We start from the raw sequence: 19,817 nt of genomic DNA on the forward strand, positions 1-19,817 counted from the left end.
TTCGGCAAAGCCAAGAGTCTAGAAAGGCGCTTCCCTTCCCCCCAAGTGTGGAGAAGGTAAACAGACAGGAGAAAACACCCTGGTCCAATCCGCCCCCACCCCGCCCCCCAGCCAGGGGAGCGCAACCCCGCCCTCCAGAGAGCACCAGCACCTGAGGAACCCCAGCTAACCGAAGCCAAACCCTTTACCGACCTGCACGTTTTATGAAACACAAAAAACACACAGCCTCAGAAACCTACGTAAGCCCCACCTAAAGCAGCAGCAGCAGCAGCAGCAGCAGCAGCAGCAGCAGCAAAGTGAAGCTTCACGCTTCCTTACACCCTCTGGAAGCTGCTGCCAGCTCCACAGAGAACACAGCTATCTACTAACAGCTTTGGGGTTCACGAGTGCCAATCCGGGGAACTGTCCGTGGGAGGGAGGCAGGTTCTCTCCCCGCCACAGACCCAAGGCCAGAGGGCCGGGGCTCACAGCCCCCACACCTGTGCAGACCGTCCCGGCCGGACGCCTCACGCGGCCCCACCCGACGGGGGTGAGTCACCCGGTCTCCCCGGAAATCCCCGAGACTCGCAGTGTGAAGAGTTCAAAAGACGAGAAGGAACTCAGGCATCGGAGACGGACGTGTAGCCAACTTTCTCAAAACTCTCCATTCCGAGCTGACACAAGAAACCCCTGGGATCAGATCTAAGACGGGGAGAACACAAGCCGAAACGGCAGCACGACCCAGGGACCGGGCACCACGCGGAGATACGGACCACAGACAGCTGGAATGATGAAGGGGTCTCACGGAGAGCCGCAACTTTACAGACAGGCCTCAGAGCGCAAGGGGCGGGGACGGACGGAGCACACGGGCGTGACTGAAGCCGGGAGCCCGTGGGCACCCGCGAGCCAACAGCACACGTGATCACGTCACACCTTCACAGGAAGTCTGCCAACTTGAGAAAACCGAGGGCTTTCCTCCCTGCAAGTCGAAACCACGGCAATCCTTTGTAAAAGCGAACACTGCATTGTTACCTCCAAAAGCAAGGGAATTCTGACACCTGCCCCAACGCGGATGGACCTTGAGGGCAGCACGCTCGGTGAGGTCAGCCAGTCGTGAAAGGCCGTGTGCTGGAGGACCCCACTTCTGTCAGGTCCCTAGAGCAGCCAAATCCACAGAGACAGACAGGAGAAGGCAGGGGGCAGGGGGCAGGGGGCAGGGGGACGTGGTGCTGCTGGGGACAGAGTTTCAGTTTTACGAGACGGAAAACTTCTGAACACTGCTCACACAACGATGCGAGCTGGACCATACACTTACAACGATAGATTTTATTTTGTGTGCATCGTACCGTGATTAAAAATAAACACACAAAAAGTTAGCAGCAATATCCCGACTCCCTCGTTTCTGCTTACTGTGCTCGTCTGCCACGACGGACTCATGACTTCACTTTTGTGTAGAGTGATTTAAAAGTGTCTCACTGCCAACTCACGGCCTAGGAGATTTTGAAGGAATGTGCACCCACAACGTGGACGGAAAAGAGTTAAACTAGCGTGTGGTTAACATAACTGATACTCAGCACAGAGAGGCCCGAGGCACCTGCTAACAGACTAGGAGAAGAGCAGATACGTTAATGATTTTATAACCATATTCTGCATCTTTATAACAGAGTTTGGGTTTTTTTTTTAATGTTTGTTTATTTTTGACAGAGAGAGGGACAGAGCATGAGCAGGGGAGGGGCAGAGAGAGAGGGAGACACAGAATCCGAAGCAGGCTCCAGGCTCCGAGCTGTCAGCACAGAGCCTGACGCGGGACTCGAACTCACAGACCGCGAAATCATGACCCGAGCCGAAGTCGGACGCTCAACCGACTGAGCCACCCAGGCGCCCCCATATTCGCATCTTTAAGAAAAACTCTGCTCCCGCCCCGGTCGGCTCATCTAACCACTGCCCTAATGACTCAAGCCTCCTTAGTTCCGAAGAGAAGCTATCTGGGCTTGGGGTGTGAGGGGACACTTGCTGGGAGTTTTCCTCACCTAATTAGTTCTGTGACCTTGGGCAAGCCACCACCTCACCCTGCCCCACGAATGGGCCTGTCATCATCACCGCCCTTCTCCAACGACAGAACATGTACTGAACAGCCCCACAGACACCTGGCTGGTTCAGTCGGAGGAGCGTGCCACTCCAGGTGCTGGCGTTGTGAGTTTGAGCCCCACACTGGGTGTGGAGATGACTTAAAAATAAAATCTTAAAAAACAAAACAAAACACATACAGCCCCATAAACTGTCCTGGGAAAAAACAAGCTATTCCACCATCGTACCTTACACACTGAAGGGAATGGACGCATGTTATCTAATAAATCCTAGAACTCCAAGACTAGCCAGCCAACCAAAGGGAAAGGAGGTCAAATTTCCAGGTAGTAAGAGGGACGAAGTCCTAAAATTGAACCCTAAAAGTTTGCTTGCGAAAAACAAAGTTAACATCTGCTTTCAATAAATGCTAAGAGCTAGAAAGCAACCGTTTTAAAACCCTCCCCCTTGTCTAAAGCCCGGCAGCTAACACGGGATCCAGCTGGAAGTCTGCAGCAAGGTTCTCGCCTGCATTCAGACGTCCAACCTCCGTGTGCAACCTCCGTGTGCAAGGCCGGGCGTGATCACAGAGCAGGGAGCAGAGCCGCACCAGCTCAGCGGGAGAACCATTTTCTCACACTGGCCTCCTTGACACAGAGGCAGAGCGCTCAGCTCTGGGGGAGCCCCCCAGACACCCCGAGTCACCCGGGCTTGCCCCCCCATCTCCTGAGGAAGGGGACCGGCCGCAGGCGACCTCCGGCTTGCCCAGCTGCGCTGCCACACCCCTTTAGTCCAAAACAGGGGCTCCGTGCAGGTTTTAGGAAGCCGGTTCTCTCTCACTTTACCTGTTCCTAAAACCTATTTGCATGCCGCCTCTTTGTAAAGCCCTTAATTTTTGCACACTCAAACATTCTCAGCCGGTCTAACAGCTGCAATGGACCCCGAGGACCAAAGTGAACGTGCAATTCCAACTCCTGGAAGGAGGGCTACCCGGACCCAGGAATGGCTCCACTGGACTCAAGGAATAAAACAGAAACTCACGGGGTGGGTCCAGAGGGGACAGAATCGCCCTGAATCCATCCCTCTGCTTCCCGCTGTCCTAGCATTTCTCACCTCACCCCGGAGGGCCACCGACATCGGTGATGAGCTTCTTCCTGAATCTCAGGCCGAGGGTTTGGACACCTGCCCCCACGGAGCTAGTGGAAAACCCTAGGTCGGGGGAGCAGAACGCGAGACCACAGGCAGACGTGCGGAGACAGCGGCACAAGCCAGCCCGGCTGCAAAGCGTGACCGAGCGGGGCCCGGGGTCCGCACACTGGGCGCGACCCCCGCGACGCGCTCACGCACCCCCCGCCCGGCCTCTTACCCGAGGCAAGCCCCTCTCCGGCAGCCCCAGCGTCCTGGCAGCGCCCCCGTCAGAGCCTGGGCAGCTCGCAGCTTTCCGCTTCAGAGGCCGCGGAGGGCCGGCACCGCGACCCCATCGTCCCGGGCCCCCGGGAGCTCCCGCAGCCCCGGGCGGACAGAGGGACGGAGCGAGCACGGCATGTGTGACAGCAGCGGAGAGGAGGCGGCGAGGAGACAAAAGCCAAGAAGCAAGCGGAGACCGAGGGCGGAGAGGGAGCGGGTCCCGGCGGGGAAGGCCGGCCTGGACAGAGATGGCCGCACGGAGCTGCCGCCTGGCTGCCACTCGGCGCGTGTGCCGGGGGCTCCTCGCGGGCGTATTTCCATGAATGTGATTACAGCCGGCCCCTCCTACTACCCCCCACGCGGCCTCCTGGGGGAGGGGTGCGCCGCCAGCTCGCAGGCAGGCTGCGCGTGCTCCCCCCCCCCCCCCCCACCCCCCAGGAGCAGAAGGCTGATGGCTGCTTCCCTGGGAGGACGCAGCGCTGCCGTCAGGTGCCCTCTCATCACCGAGCGGACAAACAGAGGGCACCCCCTGAGCAGGCAGTGACGCCGACCAGACCGGGTCCACACGGGCGCGCCGGCCTTCCTGGAGGAGGGGTCGCCTCCCACTCGGTCACCAGAGGCTGTAATCTCACATTCCAGCACGTTCTGGATAGGAGGCGTTCGGCAGGTTGAATTCGGGGACAGTGGCTGGGACAGGACACATCACTGCGGCCCGAGAGCTCTCAAACTTCGGACAGCCCGAGGACAGCCCAGGAGCACCATGAAACACACACACTCGGACCCCCGGACCCCAAGACGCGGGCTCCACGTTAGACCACAACACAGGATGACCCCGGGGCAGCTGTGCACAGGCCACCCGGGGAGAAAATGCTGCCTTTGACTCACAGGGGCAGACACAGAAGGTCTCAAAAGCAAGTGCCAAACAAGCAAGGAGAAAAGACGCCAGAGGAACCGTTAAGCACAGATCAGGGCTCTCTGACCCCGGCGGCACTGCTGACCTCCTGGCGGGTCACTCCCCGTCCTGGGGTGTCCAGGGCGACGCAGGGCTGTACCCCTGGCCTGCCCCCACTGGACGTCAGAGCACCCCCCCCCCCGCCCCCTCCAGATGTGACAACAAAACAGGTCTCCAGACGCTGCCCAATGTCCCCCTGAAGGCAAAACCACTGCTCCAGGTAAACAACAAGGGAGGGAAAAAAAAAACCCAAAAACATCCCCACACCCTCCCCTGACTTCTGCTAGGAGGTGCCCCCACCCCCACCCCAGCCCTCGCCACACTAACGTGGGTTCCCTTCTCTGTGGATTCCTCGTCACCATGACAGGGTCACCAGACCCGACCCAAATATCCCAACTCTGCAGCCCAGCAGAGTCTTTTAAGAAACAGCCATATGAACAGTTTTATTTTTGTGTCAAAATGGCAGTTCTCATCTACAAGAATCATACCAAGTCTATGAGAAATAAACACGAAAACTATTTATAAACTCTTCGTTTTAGACTGCAAAAGGAAACAAGCTTTCTGCAAAGGCGAAGACGGACCGCCACCCCTCCCCCACACACTCCGGCCACCCCTCCCCCCCACCCCCGCCCGCGGAGGGTCCGCCCAGGGGTTTCATCTGCGCAGATGGACCTCATACTGTAAATGTACAACCACAGCTACGTCCCCTTGTTTGCAGCATTACTGATGTTTACAAAAATACACACACACAGCAGGTGGCTCCTGACCTCTCCCCTCCCGTGCAAGGCTCACTGCCACCCACCGCCCACTCCTCCTGCTGTGCAGGCAGAGGTCCTACAGCCCGCTTCACCGGCAGCGCGTGAACCTGGACAAAGTTCGGCCTGAATGTGGGCCACGGGCGGCTGGGAGCAGAGGCCACCAGAGTCCATTCCGGCACAAACAAAATGACCCACAAAGTGAGCGGACCGGAAGTCAGACGAAAAAGCCGCCGAGAAAGGCTGCAGCATGGCCCTCCTCAGAAATGAAGAAGACAGATGCTAAAATAAATAGCCCCATGATCAAGGTCATGAAATCACAGTGATCAAAGAAAAAGACCGTTCAAAGGCCAGTAATCTCAGGAAATCTACAAGCAGAGAAAATTTAAAAAAAAAAAAAAAAGGTTTTCTCAGACTGTTAATTCAACAATCTTAAAAAAAAAAAAAAAAAGGCCCATACCACCCATAAACAAGGCGCCCTACTAGTTACTGTAGAAGATACAGAGACGCTCAGAGATGGTTTCAGCCCCCCAAGAGCCCCCTTCCTTCTGGAGGAAAAAGAAGCGAGTACGTGCAAACACACACTAGCAACAGGTGCCGTGGGGCCGGGCCCGTGAACGCAGCGGCCAGGCAGCCGGAAGGCTCCGCAAAGGGCCGAGGCCAGAGCCGGGCAGCAGAGGGCACTCCAGGCTGGGCAGCGTGACAGTCGCACGGGGAAAGGGGAGAAAGAACACTCTGGAAACGTGTGGAGAAGCTGGAGTCCCACCGTGTCCTCTGAATGTGACACCAGGACATCTGGACTCTGCTGTTGTTGAGCCGGAGAGAAGCACTTCAGGTGCGGTGAGAAGTGGCGGGGAGGGGCGTCAGAAAGAAAGAGCGGGCTTCTCAGCGGTCACGGTCGCGAAGGGACAGGGACAGGGACACAGGGCGTTTGTCCAGTGCAGTAAAAACCTGGGTTCCGAAGCGGGAGCAAAGAACTGAGTGTCCTCTGCCGCCCCCTAGCGGCTCAGGGCTGCAACTGCAGGCTGACACAGGGCTCCCCCGCGCAGCGCTCACGGCTTGGCTGGCCCTCCGTCCTGCCCTCCCTCCTGCTCTCCCTCGGCCAGCGCGGCCCGGGGCCCATGGAACCGGCCAGTGACCCTTTACCACGCGTGCGGGGGAAGGCGGCGGCACTCACTTTACTTGAGCCACAGCTTCTGAGGTGGAGATGAATCACCATCTTTCAATTCATCCAGGCCCCACACGGGTTCATCCCAGGTGTCGAGGCGTAAGGCACGGCAAGTCCCAGCTGACCTGGGCAGCGGCCCCGGGCCCAGCACGCGGAGCACCTGATTCTCCGTACCCCCCCCCCCCCCCCCCGTCCGTGTGACACGGCAGCTGAGGCGTGGAGCTCTTCAACACTTCCGCTCCATTCCTGACCCTTAAAAGTGCTTGACTTTCCTTTAGTAAAAGGGAGAAGCATACATACTTCCTGCCACACATCTGTTCGCACCGGGCAGGGCCTGAAGGTCTCTTAAGAGAGCAGCGCTTTCTACCGTAACCCCAAAGGAGAAAAAACCCAGCTCCCAGAACCACACCCTGACCCTGATCAGAGTCGCCGGGGATCCAGAGAGGGTTTTCTGATTTCTCAGAGAAGCTTCCGAGGGGCTGGAGGCCCGGGCCGGGCGGGCGCAGCTGGGACAGGCACGGAGGGCCCAGCCGCGGGGCCGGGCCGAGGGCGTATCCGTCCCGTCCTGAGAGGCTGCTCTCAGCGCCCTCCACCTCCGGCGGCTCTTTGCAGAGCGCACGGCCGAGCCACCGGGAGCCGCGCTGCGGGGAGGAGGGCCACGAGAGGGCCGCAGTGGGTGGGCAAAGCTTAGTTCCGTGTTCTTTGCGCTCCGGGACCCTCCAAAATGAACTGGAGAGGCGATGTGATCCATGAGAGGGTGGGGGGTCTGGCTGTGAATTCCCGACACCAGGGAGGTTTCTGGCGGCCTCCCCTCCAGGACAAACGGATCCTCCCTCTCCTCTTGGCCTTTAGCCTGGATGGTCTGCTGTGACGGGTTTCTCTGGACAGATTCCTTCCCATCCCCAAGGCCCACAAGGCCACCGCGGCAGGGCCGGCCTCTCACAGCGGCAGGAGAGTCGCCAGGAAAACCCCTACAGGAGAAGGTCTCCCCTCAGTATGCAGGTCACGGTTCCTAAAAGTACCTTTGCATCAGGGCACCTGGAGTGGGTTGGGCGTCCGACTCTTGATTTCACCTGAGGTCATGACCTCACAGTTCGTGAGTTCGAGCCCCACGTTGGGCTCTGTGCTTGGGATCCTCTCTCTCCCTCTCTGCCTCTCCCCTGCTCATGCTCTCTCAAAACAAAGAAAGGGGAAAAAAAGACTGTATCAGCAAGATTTTTACGGAAACGGTATAAATGAAATAATATCAAAGTCCTTACGAAAATATTTACATACGGACAGTCCAGAAAAGTACAAAGGAGAAAAAAGATGAAGTTAGAGAGCCGCTCCTGGTGACTGACGCTCACGAGGCTCGGTGACGGGAAGCGGCCCGGGGGACACTCGAGAGATGCCGACACACCTGGCCGCATTTCAAGTCACAGGGTCTCGGGGAGAAAAGACACACAAATATAAAGAAGAGTGGAATTATTCGGACAGCGGTGGTGTGGCAATGAGCCAGCCAGCCATTCGGGGGGAGGCTAAGCTGAATGCCTACCTCATTTATGTCAAAGTAAATTCTAGCCGAACCAAAGGTTTTAACGTAGAAAAAGAAACCATAAAAATTCTAGAATAAAGCACGGATTACTATGGCCATAGTCCCGGAGAGTGTGTTTCCTGCACTGAGACGAAAAGCCTGGGTGCAGACGTAAGCAGCCAGGACCGCAAACACGCAAGCACGTGCGAGGGTGAACTTCTGTCAGTCCCAAGGACAGGAGCACGAAGACCAGAAAGTCACCGACAAACACAGCTGGCCGAGGACACACAGGCAGACACGAGGAGAAACACACACGTGGCCAACGTGGAGAGATGCCCGAACGCTCTAAAAATTAAAAATTCAAAACACGACAATCCAAACACGAATACCATACTGCTCTCCGCCATTCCGGCAGAAATTAAAATGTCTGACGACACAGGAGACCCCAGCGAGGACGTGGGGGCACACAGGCCAGGGGCGTGTAACCTGGCCCAACCTTTCCACAGGACCGAATCTTAGAAGCCACGTGCTTTTCGATTCAGCGAATTCCATTTAGGAATTTACCCAACACGCATCCTCCCCAAGACTGCAAAAATGAAAGACTACTTAAACACGATGTGGTCACTCACCAAGAGGAATGAGATAATCCGGGAGTGCTAATCTAGAAAAATCTCTGAGACACACTCCGTGCAACAGGAAACCACAGAACACTAGGTGTGTGAGCGCACAGAAGACTCTGAGAAGGACGCGCCTGAAGGTGCCGACGGGGACCGTCTTCGGAGACCGCGTGGAAAGGCTGCGAGCAAGTGTGGGTGTGGACGCGTCACTTGCAACCTCACCGCGTGTTTGGGTCCACAGCTCAGGCAACACGGTATGCTGAAGTTTCTATTCAGAGAAAATCCGGAAATGCCACCAGCCACTTACCTACACCACAAAATACTTGCCCAGATTGACGCCTAAATATTTCTTTTGTGGAAAAAAGTACACCTGACTTCTGTTCTAATGTCTGTAAAACGCCTGCTGTAGCCACACCATTCTGCTGTGGTTTCGTACGTGGGGCTCTGCCTGAAGTCTCTGCACCAGAATCCTGAACTCTAACAGAAGACACCGAAGAAAGGAGACTCTAAACACCAGAAAGAAAGGAGACGCAGAAACAGCCACTGGCTCAGAAAAGAAATTCACCGGATCCTTCTTCGGTCAGAAGCTGAGCCTTCGGGAGCCCTCTGTGCAGTAAGGAAGTTCTTTCCTTAAGGAAGGAGGGCGTGCTGGGGTGAGTGCTGACCGCTGGCGGAGCGGAGCGGAGGGAAGTGGGGCCTGACCTGCCCCTCGGTTTCCTCCAGTGTGTCACCCACATCTACGTGGGCAGACACAGCATGTACTCGGGGGACACGCACAGGAAGTCACGAGATCGCCAGGCCGTAGCCACGGTGCTCGTGAATGTGGGTTCCTGGCGGAGCCGGCCGTCCCTCGGGGAGCCCTGGTGATCACAGCGGCCAGCCAGGCAGGACTGACCGGGCCACTGCTGAGGCTGCACGGCTCTGAGGCCACACTGGGGTCGGTGACTGTCCCCGCTGCAAGACGAAACCCCCGCCAGCCGCCGCTCTTCAGACAGGAGAGGCCTTTAGCAGCTACAAGTCTACTTGTCACAAGGAAATCTCAGCCCAGTGGACAAGCAGTTAGAGGAGCAGAGGCGACAACAACGTATAGCCAGTCAGGCTGCCTCTGGAGGGCTGTCAAAATGCAAGGGAAAAGGGAGAGCCCGGCACCGTCCAACACTCCCAGAAGGCCTAGCCCTTCAACCCGCAGCAAGCCGCATGCAGGTGCTACCGCCCCCACCACAAACACACCTCAGCGGCCCTTCCGGAAGCAGAGAGGGTTGAGGGCAACAACAGGAAGGTCTCCTGTTCCCGAGGCCCTGTCCGCTGCCCACTTTGTAGGCAGATACACGCTCTGAAGGCCCAGACCTGGGCCTGCCTAGACCCACGATACCTGCCCTTCCTTTCTACCTACGCTGGCTCCTGAGACAATTCCACCTGCTGCCTTCCACACCCCGCCTGTGTGAGTGTCGGACCCCGGGCCCTGACCGCCGGCGGCCGGGCCCGTGCTTTCATATTCCATAACCAAGGGAACCCGGGAGGCCGCAGAAAGCCTCAGACAACGGGTAAAGGTTCGCTCTTCTAGAGGGGCAGACCCAAGCCTCGTTTCCGCTCGCCTTCCTCACCAGAAAGAAAGGGCGGTTCTGTGCGCTGGGAGCGACGTCTCTGGTGCGCTCGCAGAAGGGCCTAGAAGATTCCGACCAGAGCCAGTCCCCTTCGAGACCTGCCACAGCAGACGGTGAAGCTGGTCTGCTGGGAGGTGCTCTTGCTTAAAAGTAAGGATGCAACCATTTTGATCTGCAAATCACCAACTCAACCCCCAAGGAAGGGAGCAAAACCTATCTTAATTTCTAGTTGCGGCGCTTGGGCCACCCCTCTCCCTGTGCACCGCGCCCTAAGCGGTTTGCCCAACGCAAGGCCGGCACAATCACGAGGATCGCGCGAAGACGAGGGGATCGGGTGGGACGCTATTCCAGGCGCCACCTGAGAAGACACTACCCTGGTGGGGAGGCACTCTACCTCATTCCATCCCACCCCTCCCTAGACTCACGTGGACTCTCACAGCTTAAGATTTTTCTCTGCCGTTTCCGCTTTTACTTGGACGAGATAAGGAAGTCCACCTGTGAACTCTGCGTATTTCCTGACAATGAAACGCGCACGGTCACGTCCAGTTTTACAGACGAGGGAAGACTCGCTCAGTACAAGTAACCTACTAAGAGAGGCCAATTCGAACTCACTGGCCGAGTCCTTAGCACTTTATTGTCTCTTACTGGAATAATCACATGCACTTCCACTTACTGAGCACCTGCACAGGCCCGGCCTGCGCTCGGAGCTCAGATTTAAACGGCTCCGGCCCCTGCCCCGCACAGAACAGCAAGGCCAGACGGGGAGGCCTGTGAACCTGTAGCCACGGCCCACGCTGCCACAGGGGCCACGCACACCCGGCACTCGGAGGACGCCTGGGGACACCAAGAGGCCTCAGGGAGGTCAAGCCTCTGAGCCAGGACTCGAAGGGCGAATGGACTCAAGTGGGGAAGCAGAGACTACTGTGGACGCACATACCACGCAAGGCGAGGAGGCCGGGAGGCGGCTGGTGGCCGGGGACAGCGAGCACCCCTGGGGTCAGGGCCCAGGGCGCGTCAGGACTGGGCTGGCACCCGGACGACAGCCTCGCCTCCGCCTGCCGGGGCCTCGTGTTCCACATACGGGGGAGCCTGGGTTCCGGCCCAAAGGCAAGGTTCGAGGGCAAATCAAGGGGGTAGACTACGCACCGAAAGGCCAGGCTTGTGAAGACACTGCCCCATTCGGTGCACCGCGTCCGCGCTGGCTCCCACGCCTACAGGACACGGGAACGGGTGCCGACGAGCCGACGAGTGCAGGCACCAGGGAAGGACAGCGGCCAAGAGCACGTTTAATTTACGGATTACGGGTCTGAGATTCGTGCGGCAGGAAAGGTCTCACTTCCCTCGAGACATTTTCAAACCCCGACTTGCCCTTCATCCGGGGCGTCCTCGGCGTCCTGGGCACTAGGAGAGGCAGCTGCTCTGTGAGGAGCGTAACGCGGACAGGACACTCCCCTCCCCCAGGGACCCCGGGGACCCGCCGGAGGGAGGCCCGTTTGCTCCCTTCCCGTTCACGTTTGCCCGAATGCCATTTCTGTGTCTCCTCATAATCCCTCGGGCGTTTATTTTAGCGGCAGTTAGAAGGGCAACGCCGTCCTCCCTCACGTCCCCAACACACAACAGGCCAAAGCGCTCCTGGGAGGCGATGAGGGACGTGGAGAGTGGCCGGCTCTTGACGGTGACCCGCTCAAAGCAAAGCTGCCCATTAACCCTGTCTCTCAAATCTGAGCCCGAGAGTCCTCAGTCCCCAGATGGTGCCCGCTGTCACCACTGGGCCAAGCGCACACAACACGCAACTCAGGCTGGATCAGCAGGCCCTCCGGGACAGCCAGAGGCCGATGACACGGGGCCCTCCGAGTCAGCCTCGAAGTGACTGTTCAGCAGGACCCCTCCTGGGTCTGAGGCCAAGCTCACCTGGAGGACCAGCGGCGTGTCACAGTGACCAGCGGTCACTGCCCAGGCCAGGCTCACACCTGCTGTCCCGAATCATCGGTAAAGTCCCCTTTCCAACGAGAGACCCTGGCTACGGCCAGATACAGCACCTCCCATGTGGGCTGTTCAACGCTAACCCGGAACTGCCTCTCTTTACGCCCCGTCTTCAAAAGTATCATCACGAACACCTGTATGTCCCTCCCTCCCAGAGTCTTTCCCACACGGTACAGCTTTCCCAGTCACCCGCGGATACGGGCCAAGATAATCTGCACTCAGAGGTGAAGCTTTCCAATGTATCTTATAGTGAACCAGACAAGGAAAAGCATAAAAATGACCCCCAAAACTCGTTACAACTTTCACAAAATCTACTGTGAAATCTTCAAACTCATCCACGTAATTCATTACTAACTACAAACCGGTACACGTTTGTGCTGTGTCTTCCAGCATTGAAACACTGCCATCTGGTGACGACATCACAAAACAGACACACGCCCACACGCGAGCTTCAGAACAACAGAAGGGGCTTTCGCGCACCTCCTCCCCAGGGTCCTCGGGGGCGTACGGGCCACGTGACTTGTTGCCCCTTTACTTAAAAGGTCACGGTTTACAGTGTGGGTGCGGAGAGGACCAAGGAAGTTTACAGACCCCTCAGGGCCTCTGGCGGCCAGTAGCAATACCGAAAGAGGAAGATCAACTTAACCCCGAACGGCCCCTCCGTCACACCTCATTTAGTGCCAACGGACGCCTCCGTGGGGCTCTCCCTGGTCGCTCCGATCCGCACTTCTCACCATCACTCTCAGTCTGGACACGGGCCAGCCCCGGCCTCCTCCCCGCCACCGCACTCTCCGGTCGTGCTCCCGAAAACAGCGAGAGCGGGCCCACAGCCTGGGCTGCGCTCCCCCCGAAAGGCAGCACAACTGTCATCCTGGCGTCACCCACACGGATCGAGAGAGACCTCACCCCCACTCCAGACGCCCGGGCGGGGCTGGGACTCACCATCCTCCTCTTGGGTTTTAAGGACCATCTTTCCCCACCAGAGCAGGGCCCCGAAGGTTGCTAGGCTGTGTTTCTCAGAGGCCAGCTGGCAGGGCCGAGCTCCCCTGGGCGGCGGGGCCGGGCGGGGCGGGAGCACCTGCGGGGCCGCCGGGTGCCGGGACAGCTCAGAGCGCCTTCCTGAACGCCGGGGACCAATGGGCCTCCCGCGGCAGAGGCGTCACGGCCACCACCCAGTTCCCGGAGCCGAGCTCAAGAAGCTTCGGAGGAAGTTCACCAGTTAACCGTCTCCTCCTCCCCGGGAGCAGCCCGAGGCCGGAGCCCAGGAGCCCGGCAGCCGCCCTCCCGGACTCTCCTCCGACTCAACCACAGCGACGGACGGGGCGAGCCCCCGTGTCCCTGCACCTGGCGAGCACTTTCTCAGAAGAGAGTCCCATAAAGCCCCGGTGCTCTCACACCGAGAGGGCGGCACACTTCCGAAGAGAATGACTAAGACACCGTCATCGTTACGGTATGCTCTGAGGTCACAGGCTAAAAGGAGAAGGCAGATTTTAAGAGAGAGAGAGAGAGAGAGAGAGAGAGGGCAAGCTAGGGGAGGGGCAGAGGGAGGGGAGGAAGAAGAGAGAGAGAGCTAGGGAGAGGGGCAGAGGGAGGGGGGAAGAGAGAGAGAGAGAGAGAGAGAGAGAGAACGAACCTTAAGCAGGCTCCACACTCAGCACAGAGCCCGACACAGGGCTCGATCCCATGACCCCCAGGATCATAACCTAAGCTGAATCAAGAGTTGGGACACTCAACCGACTGAGCCACCCAGGCAAGAAAGCAGATTTTGAGAGGGAAAAAAAAAAATTCCAAGGACATTTCCAACACAAGTTCAGTTTTATCCCCTTTCTATTTTCTCCTGTGGGTCCGTTTCCACATACTGTTATTATAGTCACGATACGTGTTTACTGTTGAAATCAGACGAACGGTAATGAGGAAAAAAGCCTATCACTCAGGAATAACCACTGGTGACACTTTGGTATGTATTATTTTTTATTCTTCCAGGTTTTTGTTCTGTGTATTATATTCTCACTGTGTCTCTTTGTACACACACATGTACAACTATATCTTTCACCTCTATAGATACCTTGGATCCTATATATGACATGTATAATAACCATATGTTACACAAACACGTATCTCTTGAAATGTGTGTATATCATCTCTAGAGATGACACATCTAGAGTATATACATCCAGAGAGAAATACAGATCTATAAAGAAATAAACACATATACAGAAAGACAAAAATTCGATGTTTTACATGCTCTTTTATAATCGGCCATTTTTTACTTAGGACATTTTCCCATGGTAACGGACGCAAACTGATCACATCTTTTGTCATTCACAGCACAGACCGCATTTAACCAATCCCCTACTGTGAGACTTCTACGTGGCTTCCACTCTTCCTGCCCATCTCAACACCCACGGGCACACATGCTGGCAGGCCCTTTATCATCCCCTGAGCAAACGTTCTCAGGCGCAACTGCTCGATCTAGGTACCGGGTCCCCTCCTCAGTTACTTCACTGACGAGGGACCAACGAAACCACGTGTGCCTCGGGCGTCATCACTGAAGGTCCCGTGGCCCGGCCTGGCACGGCGAACTCATCGCCCTGTGAGGGGCTCGCCTGACACCGAGGCCCAGGGGCGTCACCCGACTCGCCCGAAGCCTGAAACCCGGCACCGAGCTCCGCCGCTGGACCCCGACCCCCTCCTCCCGGTAGCCTTGGGAGGGACGCGGGGCCAGCCGTCCTGAGGCCGGGCCCTGACCGCGGGCAGAAAGGCACACGTCAACGGCCAGACACCAGAGCATCGCTTCCAGGCACGCTCGGAACGTGGCCCCAGTTGTCTCAGGGCAGCGGCCCCGGCCCACCGTTTCCCTTCTTTGTCTGATAATAAATAAACACACAAACATATACTTTTGGAAACCACTCGGTTTTGTAGAGGCAACTAACATAAACCAACTTCTTACCTTCGGTTCAGTACGTCAAAGTTATGCTTTCTCCGGCGCGTCCCTTTCTGGAACGAGTCACAGGCCAAGTCCCCTCCAGCCCCATTTCAAAACCTAAGTTACTCATTCCCAAATCAGTATTTGTACCCTCTGGGGCCAGGGCCGGTCTCTGATGTGGATCCCAACTTTTCAGAGGACGGGTCATTTCTACTTCATGCCTGTCAAGCGGTAGAGCGTTTCTCTGGAAAAGAGGCCCAAAGGCGGGCCTGCACCCCCCCCCCCCACGCCCACCCCCTTCCCGGCGTGAGCACCTGCCACCTTCGCAGACCCTGCCCGAGCCTGCCTCCTCCCTGGCAGGACAAACTTCACGTCTGCTAGTCTGAGAAGTGAAAAACGGCTTCTCGGCGGTTACTGTCTACACTGACCTGATGACCGGTGGTGCTGATGACCTTTTCAACAGTCTGAGGTATTTCCTCTTTTCTGAACGGCTTATTCATACTGTTTGCCCATTTTCTTATTGATTTGTAGATTATGAATTCTTTGTATTAAACGTTGCAAACTTTGGGGCGCCTGGGTGGCTCAGTCGGTTAAGCGTCCGACTTCAGCCCGAGTCATGGTCTCTCGTTTCGTGGGTTCGAGCCCCGCGTCGGGCTCTGTGTTGACAACTCAGAGCCTGGAGCCCGCTTCCGATTCTGCGTCTCCCTCCCTCTCTGCCCTCTCCTGGCTCATGTGCGCACTCTCTCTCTCTCTCTCTCTCTCTCAAAAAATAAATAAACGTCAAAAAAAAACACATTTATTTTAACGTCGCAAATCTTTTCTCACAACCGGTCGCTTGTTTTTAATAGCAGTTGTGGTATCTTTTCCCTTCATAGAAGTTTCTGTGTGTTACAATCAAATATGTCATCTCTTCCTCCACTGGCTTCGTTCCGGGCACGTGGAGTGCTGGGTACCCCACGGCGTGCCGGGCACCGGCCTCCGTGGCACGTAGGGCTGCAGGGGGCTGGGGAGGGAGGGCAGCGGGGAGGACAATGCACGTACGTGGGCAGGTAAGCGCCCAGCGGGTCAGGGCTGGCTGCCCCTGGCCCGGGCCTGGAGCGGGGCAGACAGCGGCGGAAGGGGAAGGCTAGGCCGGAGGGCGGGGAAGGCAGGGGAGAGCTGCGGAGGGCCTTGGGGGCTGTTTTCGGGACTTGTTTCCGCGGAGGGTGAGACGGGGAGGCGCTGCCAGGGGTGGGCACGAAGTGAAGGAGCGGACTTCCGCTGTCATGACTCCGGCCGCGGGGCAGCAGGGGCACAAGCAGGGAGACGGGCAGGGAGGCCGCCGCCGCCACCCAGGCGAGGGGCGACGGGACCGTGATCAAAGTCCTGCTCTATTCACTTGGAAGGCAGCGCCAGGGACTTGCTGACGGACTCCCTGTGGGTGTGAGAGGTCGAGGGTGGCCCAAGCCCGCTGGCCTGGGCGGGCGGGAGAAGACACATGCCGTCTCTGGGCGGCAGCTGTCACCAGGGTCCCCGCCCCAGGGCGCAGGGCGCGCCTCAGCCTCTGCCCGGACCTCCCGGACTTCCAGCCCCGCCCTGCGCGGCACCGCTGGCCAGTTCACTTCCCAGGAGGGATTCGAAGGCTCATCCCCATGTGGGGACGGCGGCCCCTTCACGACCGGCTCCTGTCCCGGTTGTGTAAGTTGTTGGCAGGAGAACTGCCGCTCAGGCCTTAAACCGGGAGCACGGCAGGCGCGCCTGGCGGGCCACCACGCTGCCTGCCGCGCGGTCACCGCTGTTCCAAAGCTAGTGCAACAGATGACATTATTTAAAAAGCGAAGTTGTGAATGAAGGGCAACTTCGGTTCCTAAAAATAGAAGTTTAACTACCAAAGCACCAAACTCTACGTCTGACTCACTCCTAAGTGACTGCATTACTTACCCCAGATCTTGGGACATTTTTCAGATTGCAGGTGGGTGCTGTTTATAAGCACGTCAGCCAACAGGCAGACACCTGGCCTTCCCGGGCAAACGGAAACAAAGTGCCACCCTTCTCGCCAGGCACAGCTCCAGCATCAGTCCCAAATACGGCACCCAAGATTATACGCGGCTCCTTCAACGGAGCTGTGCACAAGTTCAAAGCACACTCTGAAACCACTGGGAAAACGAGGAAAATACAAAAGCGCAACAGTTACCCAGGCCTCAGAGCCGTGTGCGGAATGAGATGGGCGGCCCAGCCCCTGGCCCAGCCCCACAGCAAGTACGAAACCAACAAAGGGAAAGGCAGCGCTTTGTAGCTACTCGTATCCACCTCACACAGGAGGGCGCTTGGATTACAGGTGTTTTGACTCGAGACGTGTTATGTTTTCAATTAATAAAACACCTTCAATAGCCTGAGTCCTTTACCCCCGTCTCGTCTTCTCTGGGGACAGGCAGGCGGGAACGTGCAACCTCGTAACGGTTTGAAATGACGCTGGGAGGAAACGTACATGAATATTCATGTCACGTCCCGGGGAAACTTTTCTCTCTGCGTGATACCTACGTCAGTCATGATTCCAAGGAGCGGGAGTCTGGAGGGTGAACGGAGACACTGTCTACAGAAGTAAGGGTGGGGGGTCTGGGGAGACTCACAAGTGGCGGGGAAGCACCCTAGGGTCAGCAGGAAGGAGCACCCTATCAGGGCCAGGCCCGCAGGTGGCGGTGGCTGGCTGCCTTGGGGACAGGACTCGGCTAACCCTCAGCCGCCTGGCAGGGAGAAGATACCCGGACCTCGTTCTCCTCTGACCAACCGCCTGGACGAGTCCGGCGGGGGCCAAGGGCAGGGGAGCCCGTGGGCACAGTGCACCCAGGCAGCCTCCAGCAGAGCAGGACGGAGAAGGGCGGACCCCAACCGCAGGCTGCCGGGCACCTCTCCTTAGGTCTGCCTCGGCCCCATCAGCTGCCCAGAAGTCGCAGCTCTCCTCCTCATGGTTTTAAGACCCTTCTTGACGCGACCCTGCTAGCAGCCCCTCCGGATCTTTCTCTGACCCTTCATGCCTGGTTCATCTTCTTCAACCAAAGGAACATGCACACATCGTGCAAAAAACAAACAGTACCTACGGCTTAAAACAGAAACCCACAGTTTCCTGCCCAACCGTCTCCCCCACCCTTGCATCCTGCTCCACAGAGGTAGCCCTTTTAGCTAGGCCTTCTGCTAATCACCTCCCTGTTTCCAAGTAACACACCTACACTCTCTGCTCCCGAGTTTTCAATTCTGGACACCAACTGCCTGCCACGATGGACGAAGGCTTGGCTTCTACCTCTCCCCTCCCCCCCAACACACACACACACACACACACACACTGGCACGCACGCGGTAGAGTCACACGTAAATTCTGGGTTCAACCAACACTTACTATTTCCATAAATACTGCTCACGACTTAGCTATAGAACCTACTGTGCTTAAAATTAGCATAGACGGGCGCTAAGTGTCTCTTTTCTTCCGTTTGCTGAGTTCTCTGAGTTACGGTCCGAATGCCAAACTCTCTACACTCAGGCAGGAAACTGTCCACAGGGTCAAACATTCGGAGCAGCCTGTGTTTGGCGACGGCCCTCCAAAAGCCTCCACGCGCCTCCGCGGCCTGGCCTTGCGGCTTCCCCCCGTCCCCCTGGCGCTTGCCGGCTCCGGTTCCTCCGACTCCGTGCGTTTTCTCTCCTGAATTACCCTCTGATAACAGAACAAGGACGCGCAGGGGCGGGTCTTCATCGCTGCGTGGATTCCGCGTGTCCACAAATACCCCTCTTCTTCTCTGACACTCGACCGGCATGTTGTCTGGGTACAGAACCGTAAGTTAAAATCATTTCCTCGCAACGGTGAAGGCACTCCCTCGTCGTCCCCTGTCCCCACGGTGCTGTTGGCTACAGTGCCCTTCTGACTCCCAGAATTTTCCGTGGGACCTTCTTCCCCTCTCCAAAAGCTTTCGGGGCCCTTGCCCTCAGTGCTGTGCAGCTTCGTCACAAGGTGCCCGGGTGCGAGTTCGTTTCCACGCACCATGCTGGCCCCTAGGTAGACCCCAATTCTGAAGTCTTAGGATCTCTAACGATGTCCTACCCTTTTCCTCAGCTGCTCTCAGTGTTTCTGTTAGACGCTGGCCCTCTGCCGTGGATCCTCTGGTTTTTATCTTTCACCCTGCTTTTCATCTCCTTGTCGAGCCACTTTCCAGGAAGGGTTCTGGCAACGGAGCGAAGGCCTGTGTCCACCCAAATCTGTGTGTTGAAACCCTACCGCGATGGAGTCTGGAGGTGAGGCCTCTGGGAGGCAATCGGCTTGTGAGTCCCTGCTCACGTGGGACCGGCGGCCACACGGGGAGAGGCCAGAGGGCAGCTGGCTGTCCCCGTAGCTGGTGGGCACACGGGACAGCCCTCTGGGAGCCAGGAGGAGAGAGTTCAGCAAGAGGCGCTGACGCGGGCCGGCTCTCTGACCCCAGCCTCACACCGAGAGAGAGAGACATGTGTGCTGCAGAGGCCACCCAGTCAGGGGTACCGTGTCACGGCCACCTGCACCGGCCGGCTCTCTGCTTCGTCCTCCACGCTTGGCCCTCGGTGTTTCCTTTCTGCTATTTTCAGGGTGCACGCACTCACTCTTAATTCCGAATATTCCTTCTGGATAGCATCCTGTTCTTGTTTCATTAATACCACCCCTAAGACTCTGAAGTCCGTGGCTTTTAAGACGTTCTGCTATGGTGTGGTTCCTCAAGTATCTTTTCTTCCACTTGCGTTGTTCTCCTGTTTAACGCGGAGGCTTTTCCCTAAACGTCTAGTAAACACAGGCTGTTTCTCCTTGTCTAAGAGCCCGGCACCAACAACCTGCTCGGAAGCGGTGTGTGGTGGG

At 57.4% G+C, this 19,817-nt stretch overlaps 1 protein-coding gene and 1 long non-coding RNA gene across 4 annotated transcripts in view; one reads left to right on the top strand and one right to left on the bottom strand.

The window, feature by feature from the left end:
- Nucleotides 1–19,817, bottom strand: part of CYTH1 (cytohesin 1) — a 78,513-nt gene that overhangs the window by 26,735 nt on the left and 31,961 nt on the right. Inside the window, exon 1 of one of the 3 annotated variants that reach the window (XM_045490956.1) lies at nucleotides 12,985–13,089. The exons of 1 other annotated variant lie outside the window; for it this stretch is intronic. In XM_045490956.1, coding sequence (XP_045346912.1) covers nucleotides 12,985–13,012 — 28 coding nt within the window. In that variant the 5' untranslated portion in view covers nucleotides 13,013–13,089. Of the gene's footprint in view, nucleotides 1–3,409; nucleotides 3,757–12,984; nucleotides 13,090–19,817 lie in introns of those variants that run through there. One more of the 3 variants, XM_045490958.1, reaches the window with a different exon arrangement.
- LOC123604625 lies at nucleotides 13,384–14,756 on the top strand. Its single transcript, XR_006715394.1, has 3 exons — nucleotides 13,384–13,492; nucleotides 13,942–13,999; nucleotides 14,371–14,756. It is a non-coding gene; the product is annotated as an uncharacterized LOC123604625 (long non-coding RNA).

This window comes from Leopardus geoffroyi, chromosome E1 (assembly GCF_018350155.1).
Source record: "Leopardus geoffroyi isolate Oge1 chromosome E1, O.geoffroyi_Oge1_pat1.0, whole genome shotgun sequence".
Taxonomy (NCBI): Eukaryota; Metazoa; Chordata; class Mammalia; order Carnivora; family Felidae; genus Leopardus; species Leopardus geoffroyi.